The following is an 18,176-nucleotide window of genomic DNA, read 5'->3' as shown; positions in this document are numbered from 1 at the left end:
GGGGCCCCTGACTGCTTCCAGGCCCACGGCGGGTTACAACTCCCTAATAAATGTGTGTCATCTACTTATTAGTTGGTGTGTTGTCGGAATCTTAATACCAAATGTTAATTGTTTTATTTATATTTTATATTGTTTTATTGGTTTTATTGGGACAAGCAAGCATTGTCGGGGATTGAGCACGGGTCAAAAAATCTAAACAAATAAATAAATCATAAATAAACTATTAACACACCGGTATCACAATGTTATGGTCCCCACGGTCCTAACTCAAGGCAGCATTTTCAGAGCTTTGCGAGAGCAAACAAAACTCCCGCCACTGGGTCTAGCATAGACTGCCGCAGCCTTTTTCTCATGTGTTGTGTTATCGCCACATCTACAGGACATTAAGAAAACAACCCCCAGTTTGCGTCCAAACTCTGGTTTTGTCTGCTCTGGGACCTTCTTGCTTCTACCTGCAGGCCAATCTTCTTCCGTTTGCTGCCGTCTCTGAGCGGCTGCAACATCACACCAACAGAGGTTAACAAACCAGCTTGAAACCCGAGATAGGAATCCCGATTTGGTTCCAGCCAACAAAGCCCAGGCTGCTGAACCCTCTGCCTTCAGACATTCCAAACTTTTCCACATGCTATTGTTGCTTTTCGTGACTGTATTACATGTAACTTATAGCTGGATTTCAAACAGGTCTGAATAAAATCTCCCCCCCCCCCAGCACGACTGGCAGCAAAAGAGCAGAGCATCCAACCCCAAATAATAATTTAAAGGAACAGCTGCAGTTTACCCCCCAAGTCAGTAGGTGTCACTGCCACATTGCTACTTAAACAATCCAGAAGTTTATCCGGGAAGAAGTAAGGTCTAGATACAGGGGTTTTGGAGCTGTTTTTTCGTTACATAGAAAATATAAGGAAATAAGCCACTCTTGCGTCAGCAATGCAATGACCTGGAAGACTAAAATGTTCTCCCACTTGTTTTTGAGTGTTGTGCTTTTTAATGTTGGATTTTATGTCCATTTATTCTTGTGCGTAGGGACTGACTTGATTGTCCAATATAGCAACTGGAAGGGCATTACTGAAAGTCATAGAATCATAGAGTCAGAAGGGGCCATACAGGCCATCTAACCCGACCCTCTGCTCAATGCAGGATCAGCCTAGAGCAGAGGTTCCCAAACTGTGCTCCAGGGAGCACATGGTGCTCCGCGAAGCATCTCCTAGTGCTCCATCTGGAAAGAAAAAGACTACTGCCATTTGGTTTAGTATATAATTGCTAGGTGAAAATTAGTGCTCCATCACGAATTTCTCTCCTGAAAAGTGCTCCATGACTCAAAAAATTTGGGAAACTGTCGCCTAGAGCATCCCTGACAATTCAAGCCACTGCTTGAAGACTGCCAGAGAGGGGGAGCTCACCACCACCCTAGGATGCCGATTCCACTGCTGAACTACTCTCACTGTAAAAATCATTTTTTCTAATATCCAGCCGGTACCTTTCCTCCCTAATTTATATAAATTATTGAGAGTCCTCTCCTCTGCTGCCAACTGGAAAAGCTCCCTGCCCTTCTCCAAGTGACAGCCCTTCAAATACGTAAAGAGAGCAATCGTGCCCCCTTCAACCTCCTCTTCTCCAGGCTGAACGTTCCCAAGACCCTCTGTCTTTCCTTGTAGGGCTTGGTCTCCAGGCCTCTGATCACCCTCATTGCTTATTGTGACCTTATGAATTAGTGACCTCCAAAACATTCTTTTGTTAACAGCCTTGCTTAGGTCTTACAAATTTAAGGTCGTGGCTTCCTTGATGGACTCAATCAATGTCATGTTGGGTCTTCCTCTTTTCCTGCTGCTTTCCACTTGTCCTGGCATTATTGTCTTTTCCAGTGACTCTTGTCTTCTCAGGATGCGGCCAAAGTATGATAGACTCAGTTTCGTCATTTCAGCTTCTAGGGAGAACTCAGGCTTGATTTGATCAAAAACCCTCTCATTTGTCCTTTTGGTGATCCACGGTGTGGTGGGGGCCCTTTGCAGGGAGAAAGATCAGCCCAAAAAGGGTCCCCTGAAGCTACGAAGCTGGAAAACGACAGGGATACAGTTGTTAGCAGTCCAGCCAGCCAGCAGAATGGAAAGAAGAAGCAGCCAATGTCTGCCGCTATAAGGTTTCCTCTCCCACATGGTATTTCGAGAAGGTTGGGAACATTAGCTTCAATTGCGCTGGAACCGAAGCAATCCCGCAGAGTTGTAGGTAGTCCAGATTGAATACGGTTTGGCTAAAACACCGATGAGTCTCTAGTTTCTGAGCGATGGGAACTGGGCACAAGAAGATATGCCCCCGTTTTGCAAAACACTGGCTCACCAAAGTACTGTTATTATGTTTTTTAAAACATGGCAATTTGAAAAGGGGGCGATAACTTATTCGTAAATGCCAGAGTCTGTCCCAAAGTAACTCCCATCACGGTCTTTGGGGCATTCTTCTGGCTTTTTCTCCCCTTGCATCTCAACGGCACAGGATTCCAAGCTTTTGATCCACAAGCCAGCCCGCCAGAATATTCTGGGGAAAGAGGAGGGGAAAAAACAACAACACATGGAAAATATATCCCCTTAAGACCACCCGTGCTGCCAACCGGTTTTGCTCGAGGGTTGTTCTGCGTCAAAGAGCTGCCCTTTTGTCTCTGGACTTCAGAAGCCTGTAAAACATAGCCCGTGTGCCAGGGTGTGTTGCAGCAGTTAGAGGGTTCGGCTAGGTCAGGTTTCCAAATCCACGCTCGCCACGAAAAACCTGGTGACCTCGAGCCAGAAAGGCTGCCTGCCTCACAGGGCTGTTGTGGAGATAAAACAGAGGAGGCTGCTGTGGTTCAGAGTGCTTTGGTCTGATCCAGCCACAGTGATCCAAACCTTAGTTACACCTAGATTAGATTACTGCAATGCGCTCTTCCCAGTTCTTCGGAATACCCCCTCCACGTGGCCTATACATATTATCTGACGGCGGGTCCCATGGCATGTATAATTTCTGCACCCTATTATTTTTTTAAAAAACCATGCCACTATAATATAATGCAGAATACAACTTCATTCCAAATTGCTGCACAGATGGTCAGTTTTAGCCTCAGTTTTGATTTAAATACCACAATGACTCGAAATCTAAACAGTTCCCTGGGCTGTTTGGAAACCGAAGCCGACGTCTCTCTTTTAATGCCTCGGGATTATTTCATAACCTCGACCAAATAATATTCTTCCTGGTCTCACGTGCTAATTCACTCCGTTCACATACCCCCCCCCCCGCCATATATTAACTCGGATTCTTTTTTAATTTGTTCTGGAAACTCTCATACCGGAAGGAAAGGAAGAAGGAGATTGGGAATTCCTCCCCCCACCCAAAAAAACGCAATCATCCGCTTGGTCAAAGCGTTCTCCATTTTTTTAACACGAAAGAACACATTATATAAGATAAAACCCGGAGATCTGACACGCAGATTTTTCCTCCTTTTGTGCACAGCTCTCACCTATATATTTTTGACAGTGGTTGACAATGAGGAAATTGAAACTGTTCGAGACTTTCTATTCCTTGGCTCCATCATCGACCAAAGGGGAGAGTGCAGCCAAGACATCAGAAGGAGACTGAGACTGGGAAGGGCAGCCATGAAAGAGCTAGAAAAGATTCTTAAGTGTGAGGATGTGTCACTGGCCACCAAGATCAGGTTAATTCATCACATCTTATTCCCTATCACCCCCTTTCCCGGCTCCATTCAACAAAGGCTTGCCTGCTCATTCCTCCTTCCCTATCCTTTCGCGAGCTCTCCATGTGAGAAGCGAGGAACCGGCTTGTCCTGGGCAGAGGCAGGGATCCGCTACTCTTTTGAGATGTTCTGTGACGCCGCCCATCAACTGCTGCAGGGACAGCCTTTTGTCTTTCCGTGGCAACATCCCTCCACCCCTTCCCGGTGGGGTCATGACTTTCCAAGCCATTGGACGAGGGCTACGAAACCACACCATCCCTTTCCTAGCCCCTTCTCTCCCCTAGATGAATTTCCCCAGCCCTGGTTCAAGGGTTACATCAGCCCCACCATCAACTATGGTTATCGCTAACCCCAATTGGCTATTATCTTTTATTTGTCTCTGGATTGTATGTTCTTTCTTTCCTATTATTTGATATATATTTTAATGATTTTTATTTGCATTTTAATATTGTATGGAAAATGTCTAATTCTTTAAATTATGCTACTATTTTTAATTTTATTCTGGATTGTTGCTATGGCTTTTTTTCTAATGTAATAAAGACTTGATGATGATGATTCTACCACTGCAAAAATCGTCTCTACGTCAGAGCTGTTTGGACTGCAGCTACAGGGAAAGGGTCTCTGCGCAGTATCAACCACTGGTAGATACTCAGTGGGCTCAGTGGTAGAGCATCTGCTTGGCACGCAGAAGGTCCCAGGTTCAATCCCCGACATCTCCAATTAAAGGGACTAGTCAATTAAAGGGACTGGTTTCACCCCAGTGTCCAACTAGAGTGGTCTGCTTGAAGGACATATGTCTTTGTATTTCAGTGCCAGCAGTATTGACTCCATGCGGCGGGGCCGTGGCTCAGTGGTAGAGCATCTCCTTGGCATGCAGAAAGTCCCAGGTTCAATCCCCGGCATCTCCAGTTAAAGGGACCAGGCAAGTAGGTGATGTGAAAGACCTCTGCTTGAGACCTTGGAGAGCCACTGCCAGTCTGAGCAGACAATACTGACTCCGATGGACCAAAGGTCTGATTCAGTAGAAGGCAGTTTCATTGGTTCATGAGTTCAACCATGAGCCGCAAGAGCACATTTTCAACCATGAGACGTGCGAGAGATAGCAGAGCAAGATGGAACGACAACGAAAAGTCGGGGACAGCAGCCCTCCTGGAGCACAAGCTGCCGGGTTGGCTTTTTTTCCCCTCCCAAAGGACTTCCTTCCAACAGTACTTTGCATGAGGCTGAAATTAAGACGTGGTTTAAGTGTGGTTCTTGGAGGAGGATCAGAGGGGGCCGAGCGGCTCTCTGCAGATGGCAGCGCCCGCCTCCGATAAGAGAAAGGCCACCTCCCTATTTTTAGCAGCTGGGGCAGTCAAGAGCCTTGCTCGGACGCATGGCACCAGGCGTGCGGGGTGACATTCCTTGCCTCCAACACAGACCACACAGCCCGTGCCCATACACGGCATCTTGGGCGATCTCCAGTACGTTTCTCGTAGCGGGTAGAGCCACATCCTTTTTCTGGCCGGTCCTCATTTATTTTCTTTAACAAAGCAAGTCGCCAAGCAACTGGGGCTCCTAGGGAGGCAGCTTTCTCTGCCATGACCTTTGTGCGTTCTGATATCGAAGTTGCTATTTAGATCCCTGTGCTCCCCCTCTCCCGAAACAGAGAATACTCCCACATGGCTTTTGTTTTAGTTACATGCAGTGGTAGGCAGAAATAGCTTGAAACAACTGGTGGCTTTTTGCAGCCCAGCTCTGCCAATGTGCAGCTGAGAGTTGCTTTCCTTTGTGTCAGCAAAGGGTGCTAGAAAACCTCCCTTCAGGTGACGAAGGGAGCTATGACTCTTGAAAGCTTATACCCTGGATATCTGGTTGGTCTTTAAGAAGCTACTGGACTCAAAATCTTGCTCTTCGACTGCAAGCTACCCACCTGAAACTATCCTAAATAACACGGTTGCTTACCTGTTCTTTTCAGTCCTTTTGATACAACTGCAACTGTTTTTATACTCCGATTTTCTCTACCTTTAAGGAGTCTCAAAGCGGCTTACGATTGCCTTCCGTTCCTCTCCCCACCACAAACACCTTGTGAGGTAGGTGGGGCTGAGAGAGTTCGGAGAGAACTGTGACTGGCCCAAGGTTGCCCAGCAGACTTCATGTGGAGGAGTGGGGGAACCAACCCAGTTCACAAGATTAGAGTCTGTCACTCATGTGGAGGAGAAGGGAATCAAACCTGGATCTCCAGATTAGAATCTGCAGCTCATGTGGAGGAGTGGGGAATCCAACTTGGTTCTCCAGATTAAGTCTGCCGTTCATGTGGAGGAGCGGGGAATCAAACCGGGTTCTCCAGATTAGAGTCCACCATTCCTGACCACTACGCCATGCTGGCAGGACATTCTGCCTTGTGCAGTTTCACGTAAGTGCTGGTTCCAGCAACTGAGCTCAAGGGCCCTGAGTTCTCCCAAGGCATGACCCTGATGCCCACAGTGGCTCTCGCATATGTGGGTGAGAATGCTGAACACAACGAACATTAAATATCAACAAAGGGTGCCCATTATTTCAATAGCAAAAATCACTGAATCCTAGATGACCTTTTTTTTAAAAAAGAAAGAAAGAAAGAAAAAGGTCCCATTTTCAAAGCATGGTCCCAGCATTTTTGTTTAACTATCCCGCAAAAAAAAAAAAATTGCTTCATAACTCAAATGACAGCTCAGGCTCAGAGGTGTTAGCAGAAAGCAGGAGGTCCACGTTTCTTGGAACGTCTTCTACAAGAAGGAGATTGGGTTTAGTTTCCTTGTTGCTTTGGAATGCGTCTGTTAAGTTTGTGGAACAGTAACCGTGGCTGAGAAAGTGCTTCATCACCTTTCTTTAAGGGAACAGCAACTCTTTTCAAGTGCGCACACGCCATCTGACATTTCTCCCCCTAAATTAAAATGACAAATCCATTTCTCCAGCCATCTTACAAAATTAGAGTTACTAGTTTCAAAGAAAAATGAGGTCAGACACCATGGAACTGGCATAGTAAAGACCATTCCAATTAAAGGGAAGATTGCTACAGCGTCAAGAGTTGGGTTTCCCCCACCCCAGCAGCAATTAGCACTGTCATCAGAGGCAAATCTCTCCTTCTGAACAATCTTGAGCAATTAATTTTTTTCCTCCGCATTCTCTGCAAGAAAGCCCTGACTCCAGCATTCTCGGAGGATACGAATTGTCCCAGACAGACGTACACAAGGCAGATTAACTCAGCTGGAAGACAATTAGACTAGCTAACAAAGATTGAATGTGGCAGCACACGCAAACCGTTCCTCTGCGCCTCGGAGTGAGGTTGACTAATACGACCAGCTGGTTTGAAAGAGGAAGATCGTTTGAATCTGCAATTCAGAAAAGCAGCAGATCAGCGATCCTGAGCGTGGTGCTCCTGGGTGCCATGGCGCCCGCCAATATATTTCTTGGTGCCTGCCTCCTTCTTCCGCAAAGCACCTGTTCCCCCAATCGTGGCTTTCTTCCATCTCGTTGGGCCAAGGAGGCTTTCAGAAGACTTCAGGAGGAGGTCTGCAGGGAAGACTCATTTGGAAAAAGCTACTCCATCGTAAGACACTTAGCTTGGAACTTCCCAACGTGCCGTGACTGGCTGCATTGCAGCCATTTTGTGGTGGCGCTCTTGACCTGTTTTCAAATCCAAAAGTGCCCAGAGGTCTCAAGAAAGTTGGGAACCCCGGATTTAAATGTATAAACAAAGCAGGTAACTGAAAAGGTCTCCACATCTCCCCCTCCAGGACTGATCAGAGGGTTTTAACATGGCCCTATGTAGCTTCAAAACCCCTATTGTCAAGAAGAACTTTCTAACAGTGGAACGTGCTTCCTCGGGAGGTGGTGAGCTCTCCTTCCCAGGAGGTTTTGAAGCAGAGGCTAGATGGCCATCTGTCAGCAATGCTGATTTGATGACCTTAGGCAGATCATGAGAGGGAGGGCATCTTGGGCATCTTCAGGGCATGGAATAGGGGTCACCGTGTGTGTGTGTGTGTGTGTGTGTGTGTGGAAAAGTAGTTGTGAACTTCCTGCATTGTGCAAAGGGTTGGACTAGATGACCCTGGTGGTCCCTTCCAACTTTATGATTCAATGATCTTTTGGTATACCGCATCGGTGATAACTCCCCCCTATATGAGGTCGGAGCGTAGTTTAGGGTGCCATATTGCGCTGCATTAGATTAGAATTTATAGTTTTAATTATATGTTTGAATCTTGTATTTATATACCAATTTATTGTTTATTATCTGTGTTGTAAGCTGCTGCCCCGAGTCCAGCCCTGCTGGGAAAGGGCAGGGTATAAATCTATAAACAATAGAAGAAAATAAAATAAATAAAATGTTATTGACAATGCTGACCTATGAAAGTACATGGCAAGCCAAACTTTGCATGGAAACACCTAAAGCCACCCTAGAGCCAGAGTGGGGGGTTCACCCCATATCAATCCCTCTGTACCTGTCATGGCTATGGGCTGGATTCGGCAGATCTGTTCTCCTAGAATTGAAGGCTACTTGCCAGTGAGGTCAGTGTCACTGTAAGGAGGAGGAGGAGGAGTCGGTTTTTATAAGCTGACTTTCTCTACCACTTAAGGGACAATCAAATCGGCTTACGATCACCTTCCCTTCCCCTCCCCACAACAGACACCCTGTGAGGTAGGTGGGGCTGATAGAGGGTGACTAGCCCAAGGTCATCCAGCTGGCTTCATGTGTAGGAGCAGGGAAACAAATCCAGTTCACCAGATTAGTGTCCGCTGCTCATGTGGAGGAAATCAAACCCGGTGCTTCAGATCAGAATCCACCGCTCCAAACCTCCACGCTTAACCACTACACCACACTGGCTGTTAGTAGAAATCCTGCTGGATCCAACCCACAACTTACTATTCTAGTGGAAAATGCGTAGGTGGGAATTACTGTTACTGTCTTTGGACTCAACCCTCTTAGAAACAAACACAACGTGAGCTTCAGAGGCCAACATTTGCGTAATGGAGACCCCACACAATTTTTCCAGCATCTGAAGGCATTTGCTCAAGCAACTGAAATACTGAGGGGCAGGTGATACAAGACATGGGGGGAGGGAGAGATGCAGGTAGTTCTGAAGGCATCCCGCAGGGATTTCACATGCTCGGCTTAGCCGAGTTTGTACCTTGGCTGGTGCCAGCGCATTAAATTCCATTGGAGTTACTATGCTAGCACGCCACATCTTGGATCGCTTAAGCATTTGGCTCCCAGACCGAGTTGTCTTAAAGGGAATGCAATATGTTAGCGACTTTCAGAATTGTTAATATCTTCCATGCTTTTTTCCGAAGCTCCTAAAGCAAGACAAGTCGGGCGAAGATTGCTGAAACCCCAGGCAAAGGCTACAATTGAAAGAACAACAAAATACTTGGAGAATCTGGGTAATTAGAGTTGATCGAAGACAACTGGTCAAATTAGCACCTCCAGCCCTGGAGGGATTATTACTTTCGTTTTCTGCCCCCAAAAGCTTACAGAGATTCAGCTTCTCGATGACACAAAGGTTCTCCCCGATAAAGCTGTAAGAAAGCGACATTGCTCAACTGGAAAATAATCGCGAGGTCAACATGACTCAGGATCCACCAAATTGTCAGCAGAAACTTCCTTTTATTGATCGTATCGGGCGGAAGAGCCCGTGATTTTGCCCGCTCGTATTTGCCCAACGTAGCTAATCGTAATAAAATGGCACTTTTGGGACACAGACAAGGGCAGGCCATCAAAAACCCACAGCCTCTAGATCAGACAGTATAAAACAAGTGACGAAACGGGTGGCAACCAGATTGAAGGAGACACGTGCAGCAAAGACAGATTGCCTCACAGTTTGGTTTAAAAGCATCCTTGAGGGTGGGGCAGTGGGGGGAAAGAGCCTCATCATGAACAGATGCAAAAAATTCCTAATAATGATCGCACGGACAGTGTTAAAATAACAGTTCCAAAAAGAAGAGCAGATGGGTTCTCGTTGGAGTCCAGAGGCTGCTGTCCATTGTATTTTGCTGTAATTATTTCCCTACTTTTTAAGAAGAGATGGTTTTTCTACCACGCATTTCTCTGCCTTTGATGAGTCTCAAACTGGCTTACAATTGCCTTGCCTTCCTCTTCCCACAACAGATGCCTTGTGAGGTAGGTGGGGCTGAGAGAGTTGGTAGAGAACTGTGACTAGCCCAAGGTCACCCAGCAGGCTGCATGTGGAGGAGCGGGGAATCCAACCCGGTTCTCCAGATTAGAGTCCACCACTCTTAACCACAAATCCACGCTGGCTCTTGATTAAACACTGATTAATACTGCGTCTGAGAGTTCATTTTGTAAAATCGCTTTAAGGCTAAGAATTCTGTTTTGACTCCGCTCTTGTGATACGGAAGGGGGAGGGAAGGATCTAAAAAAGATCTTTAGGACGCCACGTTTTCATGACAACAACTGGAGAACGTTCCGGATGCGCTCGCGTTTCTCCAGAAGGCCGGGACCTTCCATTCCAGAAGCATCGTATTCTTTCACGAGAGCTTCCGCTTTCTGCACAGTGACTGCTCGTGCGCTGCCTTGGAGCCCCTCGAGGTACCGCAACAAAATGGAAAAATATTTGTCAGGCACCTTTAAGACAAAAAGAAGGAGAAAGTGAAAGGGGTCTTGATGGACAGTGCATCAGAATGATTGGACTGTTCTGGGATGAAAAAAGAGGGGAATAAAACCCAACCTGAAAACAGAAGCTGGGTACCCAAGGTTGGGTAAAAGGAAAAAAAATATATATCTGCATATAAATACTGTAAATATAATGTATTATAAGCGCTGTGTAAAGGTTAAAAATATTTTTAAAACATTAAAATAGCACAATGGCATTTTCTTAGGTTGACATCTGTAATCACAACCAAATGCGTTTTGGCCTATTGGGCCTTCATCAGTGGTTAATTAAAACCCATGTTAAACCTGCACACATTTACAGAAATAAATAAATGAATACATATACAAACAGTTCAAACCCAACCAGGCATGTGTATAGGTTGTAAAATCTATTACCAATTACTCAAACATATGGTCAGATTGGTTCTAGTTGTAATACTGGTTAGTGTATGTCTCTCATATACTATGTGTGCAGGTATCAACCTAGTAGAGCAGTGTCAAACTGGGGTCAGGGAGGAATTTCCCTCCAGGCCAGATTGGCCCAGGGATCCTAGAGGTTTTTTGCCTTCCTCTGGGCATACAGCAGGGGGTCACTGGGGGAGGGGGGACCAGGGAGGTTGCTGTGAATTCTCTGTATTATGCAGGGAATCGCACTAAATGACCCTTGGGGGTCCCTTCCAGCTCTATGTTTCTATGTTAGCTGAGCCATGACGGGTTTTTTTTCTCATCTGCAACTCTTCCCAACAAACACAGTTATCTTGTCCACCACTATGGGGCCGGGTAGGTCAGTCAGGTGCAAAATGTTGACTTCGGCTCCCAGGCGCAAAACCAGTTAATGAAAGGTAGCTTCCATTTTAGCGGAAGGAACCAAACTCATGCCATGCTGGTGAATGAACTTGTTCTGTGATGTGAGGGATGATGAAGAAGAAGAGTTGGTTTTTACATGCCAACTTTCTCTACCACTTAAGGGAGAATCAAACTGGCTTACAAGCATCTTCCCTGCCCCTCCCCATGAGACACCCTGTGAGGTCGGTGGGGCTGAGAGAATGTGACTAGCCCAAGGTCACCCAGCTGGCTTCATGTTCAGGAGTGGGGAATCAAACCCGGTTCTCCAGATCAGAGTCCACTGCTCCAAACCACCGCTCTTAACCGCTACACCACGCTGGCTCTCTTTGAGAGCGAGAATTCTGCTCCACTGCACAAACATTAGGCGTATGAGCTCTGGGAAATGAGGAGGGGTCGTAACAAGGATGAGCGTCTTTGGCCTCTGCTCCAAAGAGCAATCAAAACATCAGGAAGTACCTTGTCTTTATCGTACATGTGCGAAAGAAGCCACGTCTGCCTGGTCTTCTGAAATTTCCACGCTTCAGGGTTTTCGGACCAGCTGCAAGCAAAGTTTAAATGAAAATTGCAAATCAACCCCAGTCGGTAAGATAAAACAAACACCCTTCATTTCTGTAGTGCAACTTTTAAAAAGGGACCCTGCTGAGGGGGATTTGCTTCGGCACCAAAACTCCCTGGCATCTTGTTCCTGCTATGCCAGTTCCAAAAGGGTCCCAATCTCAACACAGTGGACTCAGCACTTCCTGGTGCATTGAAGGAAGCCCCCCCCCCCACCGCCACTTCTGTGCAATTGCCAAGTCATCTGTGTGTTGCGAGCGTGTGGGGAAGTGTCCGCACGTACGATCCCTCCCCGGGGTTTACAAGTTAATGCCGGTTGCTAGAAACATACCGGAAAGAAAATGGTTCCCCCCGCCTTCCTATAGGGTTGAACTTTCAGTACAACGAAGTGCATTACTGAGTATTTTTTGTCTTTATTCTATTAACAGTAAATGTGCCAACATTAAACTTTATCATAGCATCATAGAATTGGAAGGGGCCATAGAGGCCATCTAGTCCAGATTTTTTTAAAAAATGCTGCTTTGACAGTAGCTGCCACCATAGCGCAAGGGATCTGCAGTGTTACTCCCTCTTTATACATTGGTAGTGTTACTAATGGTAAGCTGTGGCCGTCATTTTGTGGCTGGCTCCGCCTCCTGCGGCAGCCATTTTGTTGCTGCGCCATGTCGGAGTTTCCAATGCGCTCGCCGGCTCAAAAAGGCCGGGGACCCCTGTGCTACACTTCGCCAGCGTGGCTTGGTGGTTAAGAGTGACAGACTCTAATCTGGAGGACTGGGTTCGATTCCCCACTCCTCCACATGATGTCTTCTGGGTGACCTTGGGCCAGTCACAGTTTTCTCTGAACTCTCTCAGCCCCACCTACCACACAAGGTTTCTGTTGTGGGGGGGGAGGGAAGGCCGCTTTGTTAAGACGCTTTGAGACTCCTCCTTAAAGGTAGAGAAAAGCGGGGTATAAAAACCAACTCTTCTTCTTAAGATACACATATGCCAAGAGCTGGACATTTAAAAAACCAGAACCGTTCCTGTTCCGCCTCGTAGTGAACATGCTGTGCCCCAGATGTGCTTATCGGCATGTCCAGATGGCCGTACTATCTTAACACTTCATTCCGACCAACGTGGGGTTGGCCCTGACCGTGCGACGCGACGCAGAAGGAGGAAGCCCTCGGTTTCGCCTGGCCTCCCACGAAGTACATCGTGGGAGGTGGCTACAGAAGGGAAAAGACACCCCCCCCCCCCGACCGCTGGCACGAGCATCAACTCAAGCATGCGGGATCATTTACAAACAGGGCGGCTAATCCCTCTCATTTATACAATTTTTTTTAATGATCACCAGGAGATGGATATGTTACCAGCCTCGGGGGGGGGGGGGGAGAGCAACATCTCATTTTCTTCTTCCCCCGCAATACCGCAACGGCACAAACTGTCTCGGTACTTGCATTAAAATGTTCTTGGTGGGGAGGAGATCTGAGCTTGGCTGAAAGCTGACAGCTTATTTTGGACGTTCCTAATGGATTAGATGGTTTCTGGTTGGTTTCACTCTTTCTCATCAGCGTCTTTCCCCGCCTCTCCTTTCTCGCTGGCCTCATTTGAGCTTTGAGAGGCGAAGGGACCGTAGAAAGGAACAAGAGTTGGTTTTTTATATGCTGACTTTCTCTACCACTTAAGGAAAAATCAAACCGGCTTACAATCACCTTCCCTTCCCCTCCCCACAACAGACACCCTGTGGGGTAGGGGGGGCTGAGAGCTGGTTTCATGTGGAGGAGTGGGGAAACCAACCCAGTTCTCCAGATCAGACTCCACTGCTCCAAACCACCGCTCTTAACCACTACACCACACTGGCTCTACACTAAGGATTTCCTTATTAATACACCCCCCCCCCAAACAAAACAATCTTGCTAATTTCACATATTATGCATCTGGGAGGGAATCTAAGTTTTCAGGTGCTATATTGTTCCTCTTCTATTCCCTCAAAGGGAGATTTTCAACTCCGCAGGACAATTTTCTTTTTAACAGCTAGACTCAAGTTCGGTAGCACCTTAGTGACCAACAAGATTTTTGAGGTATAAGCTATCAAGAGTAAATGCTCCCTTTAGCAAGGCATCGATGACTCCCCGAAAATCTTCGTGGTCTCTAAGGTGCTACTGGACTCGAATCCTGCCTGGGCCATCCAGGGCAGGGCAGAGGCAAACAGAGGTGGTTGGCCATTGCCTGGCTCTGCGTAGCGACCCTGGATTCGGTGGTGGTCTCCCATTCAAGGACTAACCAGCACCGACCCTGTTTAGCTTCCGAGATCTGATGAGATTGGGTTAGCCTGGGCCATCCAATTCTGGACAGGGAAAGCCTAGACATACTAAATATGTGACCTCTAATCAATTCTGGGCTGACAGCAGCTGATTGAAGTATGTGAAGAGGGACCCCTTAAGCAACCGTGCCATGACTTCTTTTTCAATACTCCTTTTTTCAAGAACACGGCTTTTTCAGTACTTCTTTTTCAGGATGAATTACGCTGCCTCACAATCTACAGCAAGGATCTCCTACACAACGGAGAAACACAGAAGGGCTTCCTTATCCTGACTCCACTGTAAGAAGATATACTTTACAATCCTCATTTCTGACAACCCATGATGTGAGCAGAGTGCAACCAGTTTATTATTAAAGTAAGAACATAAGGACATAAGAAAGGCCATGAAGGATCAGACTAAGGTCCATCAAGTCCAGCAGTCTGTTCTCACAGTGGCCAACCAGGTGCCTCTAGGAAGCCCACAAACAAGACGACTGCAGCAGCATTGTGTTGCCTCTGTTCCACAGCACCTCATATCATAGGCATGCTCCTCTGACACTGGAGAGAATAGGGATGCATCATGACTAGTATCCATTTTGACTAGTAGCCATGGATAGCCCTCTCCTCCATGAACATGTCCACTTCCCTCTTCAAGCCTTCCAAGTTGGCTGCCATCACCACATCCTGGGGCAGGGAGTTCCACAGTTTAACTCTGTGTTGTATGAAGAGATACTTCCTTTTGTCAGTTTTGAATCTCTCACCCTCCAGCTTCAGCAGATGACCCAACACTCTGGTATTATGAGGGAGAAAAGCTTTTGAAGCGCATCTTGTTATGAAAGAAAAGCGCCAGAACGAGTAACAGTGAAGGAAGAAGAACCCAAAAGCAAGGAACCAGCTGGAAACCCGAATCCCGGAGACGAGTTTTGTTTTGGTGCGTCGCTAGGATGCCGGAGGCCAGTTTACAGCTTGGCACGTTTCCCTCAAAATGTATGCATTGTTTGGTTCATGTGCTTGATCTATTTTGAGAGATTTGCGACCGGGCGGAGGTGTGTGTGTGTGTGTGGCTGGGAGCGCGCACAGCACTTAATCAGAAGCACTGTCCAATATGCATGAACAGATGTTTCTCATATAATTTTAGGTTGCGAGTCCTTCCTCGCGGGCCCTCCTCTGTCCTCATGGACACAATGAAAACTGTAATGTATAATTGGGGAGATAAAGCATTTCCGTTTCTGTGAATCTGAAAGATCCAGAAATGAGTGATTGGACAGAATTAGCCTTTCAAAAGAAACATATCAAAATTTCACAGCTTCTGCCATGACTAAGATTCCACTCGATGTTAAAGGCGATAAATGTGTTGTTCATCGTCCGGTATGAGTCTGAGAGGGTGTTGATAAATTAAAACATGGAAATACTTCCTTTTTGTGATATTTTCAGGTGGGTATCATAGAATAAAAAGTTGGAAGAGACCTAAAGACCATCCAATCCAATTCCCTGCACCATGCAGGGTGACCTAAAATATCCGAGTTAGCAAGACTATGGACTAAGTCAATCAAATTCACAGCCAGTAATAACCTGCGAGAAAATTGGTATAAACAATTTTTCAGATGGTACATCACGCCAATGGACATCAAAAAGATGGACAAATCATATGATTGTCGTTGCTGGAAATGCAAAGATAAAGATGGAACTTATTTCCATCTGTGGTGGACTTGCAAAAAAGTTAAAAAAAAGTTGGGCACAAATTCATCAAGAGATGCAAAAGGTTTTAAAAATTAAATTTCAAATGAATCCAGAAACTATGCTACTGGGGATAGCATCGGAAAACTTACAAAGCAATCATAGAGATTTATTTGGCTATCTGACGACTGCAGCAAGAATAGTGTTGGCAGCATCATGGAAGCAAGAAGCTATTCCAGATCTAGAAAAATGGCAACAAAAAATGGAAGAATTTGCGGTGTTGGACAGATTAACTAATATGCTGAAAGGAAGATTGATTGAAGACATACAGAAGAAATGGGAGAGCTTTTCTGAATATGTCAGATGGAAAGTTTAGTTGAAGATGTTTTGAATAATATATAGATTAAGATAAATTCAGAGCATAGACAGATAAAAGCAATAATGGTTAATTTAAAGTAGAATACCTGTTAACTATTATAGATAACGTATACCAAGACTTGAGTCCAGTAGCACTTTAAAGACCAACTAGATTTGGGGGGTATAAGCTTTCAAGAGTCAAAGCTACCTGATTAGGAAGCTTTGACTCTCGAAAATTTATACCCTGGAAATCTTGTTGGTTTTTAAGGTACTACTGGACTCAAATCTTGCGCTTCATTTTTATGAGTAGGTCTTATTTCTTACTTACCTCCTGCACAGTCCTAACCACTGGCTCAGAAGTAAGTCCTACAAGATCAAGTGTGTTTAGGACTATAGCCTTATAGCACAATCCTAAGCGGAGATACACCCTTCTAAGTCAACTTCGAGTCAGTGGGGTTACAGAAGGGTTTAACCCTGCTTAGGACTACGCAGTTAGGCTTTTTACCTGCTCTGTATTCTAGGGGCTCAGAGATGATAATAACGCCTTAGCACAGGTGTGTCAAACTCAATTCTTACGAGGGCCGGATATGACATAAATGTCACTTGGTGGGGCCGGGCCTCACCAGCTCAGATCGAGAGCGGCGGGGTTTGTGCGTGTGTAGATGCCTTGGCTGGCTCGCAGGCCGGATAAGAGCTTCTCAAGAGGTTGGATCTGCCCCGCGGGCTTAATGTTTGACACCCCTGCCTTAGCGGGTGATGCTTTGTATAAATGCTTAAGGAATGCAAAACAGGTAACAAGATATATCTTTACTGGACCAACTGGTGAAGGAACTAATGTAAGCTTTCAATGACAACCCGCCCCGCAAAAAAAGTTTTTATCTGGCTCCAATAGATAATGTGAAATTCTGTGCCTCTTGCAAAAAATGTGCATTCCTACCCCCCCACACACACACAAAAAAAACTCCACACAACCAAACATATCACCACACCCACTTTGTATTTCTTCATTTCTCGAGCAAAATGGTCCAACTGGAACCTGACCCAAATTCAATGCAGCACTGTAGCCGCAACATGCACCTGGTCATTTGATTTCAAGTCACAACACAAGTGATACACCAGGAATCCGAAGGAAGTTCTCCAAGGAGGGTCCAATATGAATCCAAGAGTCTTATCAATGAGCTAAAATAACGGAAAAATATTTGAAACTGAGAAAAGGTTATTGGTTTCCAACTCTCCTTCTTTTGGAATAAAAAAACACAAAGACAAAAAAAATTAAGAAAGCATGTACATTTCCAATCTAACGTTACTCATACAAAACTAACTACACCTTTCTGGTGCAGTCTTGCTAATGAAAAATGGGAAAAAGTAGTAATTGTATTAAAATTCCTCCTGTCTTTTATAGACATGATTCTAACTCAGGGGTTGGGAAAGCCGCAACTACTCCCCGGAGCTAGCTGATTAACAATCATGTTCAGCTGTTTTAAATTTTAATTTTATCTTTGGTTGACAAGCTTCGACGCTTCCCTCGAGTAAGGAACTGCTAGCATATTTCACTCGGCTGGGCTGTAACCAAGTTTCATATTTCCCAGGAGTCAGTCAGAACTGTTAATTCTTTACAAGACGTCGTATGAATTTGTTTAACAAGGAAACATGAGTGAAATCTCGCCAGGTCAGCAAATTCTTTTTTGGGAATGGGAAAAAAAAAACCCGCTATTCGTATTTTATGCATTTGATTTGCCCACAGAGCTTTTGTACCCACCCACGTACAAACCTAGCGTGAGATCAAAATGCTGTTCTGTGGAGATCCTCTAAGAAAAAAGAAATCGTGTTTGGAAACATGCCGGCTGAAATGCAGAGGCAAAGATCCCTCTTTATTTCAGTTAGGAAACAGACTAAAAACAGCTCAGTTTGGGCCTCCTGCTAAAACTACGTAGCTCCCGAACATTGCTGAACTCGTGGACACTTCTGGAATTTGCAGACAAGGTAGTGTCCGCCACAACAAAATGGCTGCTGTGAGGCCTAGGTTCAATTACAAAATGCTGGGAAGTTCCGACAAACTTCAGGAGGTTCCAAGCCAAGTATCCTCCTAGGGAGGAGCTGTGGGTCAGTGGAAGAGC

General features: G+C 45.7%; 1 protein-coding gene across 1 annotated transcript in view; it reads right to left on the bottom strand.

The window, feature by feature from the left end:
• Positions 1–10,121: 10,121 nt before the first annotated feature.
• C21H7orf50 (chromosome 21 C7orf50 homolog) overlaps positions 10,122–18,176 on the bottom strand; it is a 132,901-nt gene continuing 124,846 nt past the window's right edge. Inside the window, exons 4-5 of the mRNA XM_056866627.1 lie at positions 11,646–11,727; positions 10,122–10,316 (exon numbers count right to left, since the gene is read on the bottom strand). Of these exons, the coding sequence (XP_056722605.1) occupies positions 10,134–10,316; positions 11,646–11,727 (265 nt within the window). The 3' untranslated portion in view covers positions 10,122–10,133. The remainder of the gene's footprint in view (positions 10,317–11,645; positions 11,728–18,176) is intronic.

This window comes from Euleptes europaea, chromosome 21 (assembly GCF_029931775.1).
Source record: "Euleptes europaea isolate rEulEur1 chromosome 21, rEulEur1.hap1, whole genome shotgun sequence".
NCBI classification, from domain to species: Eukaryota; Metazoa; Chordata; class Lepidosauria; order Squamata; family Sphaerodactylidae; genus Euleptes; species Euleptes europaea.
Note: the sequence above shows the minus strand (reverse complement) of the source record. Positions and strands in the feature narration are given on the sequence as shown.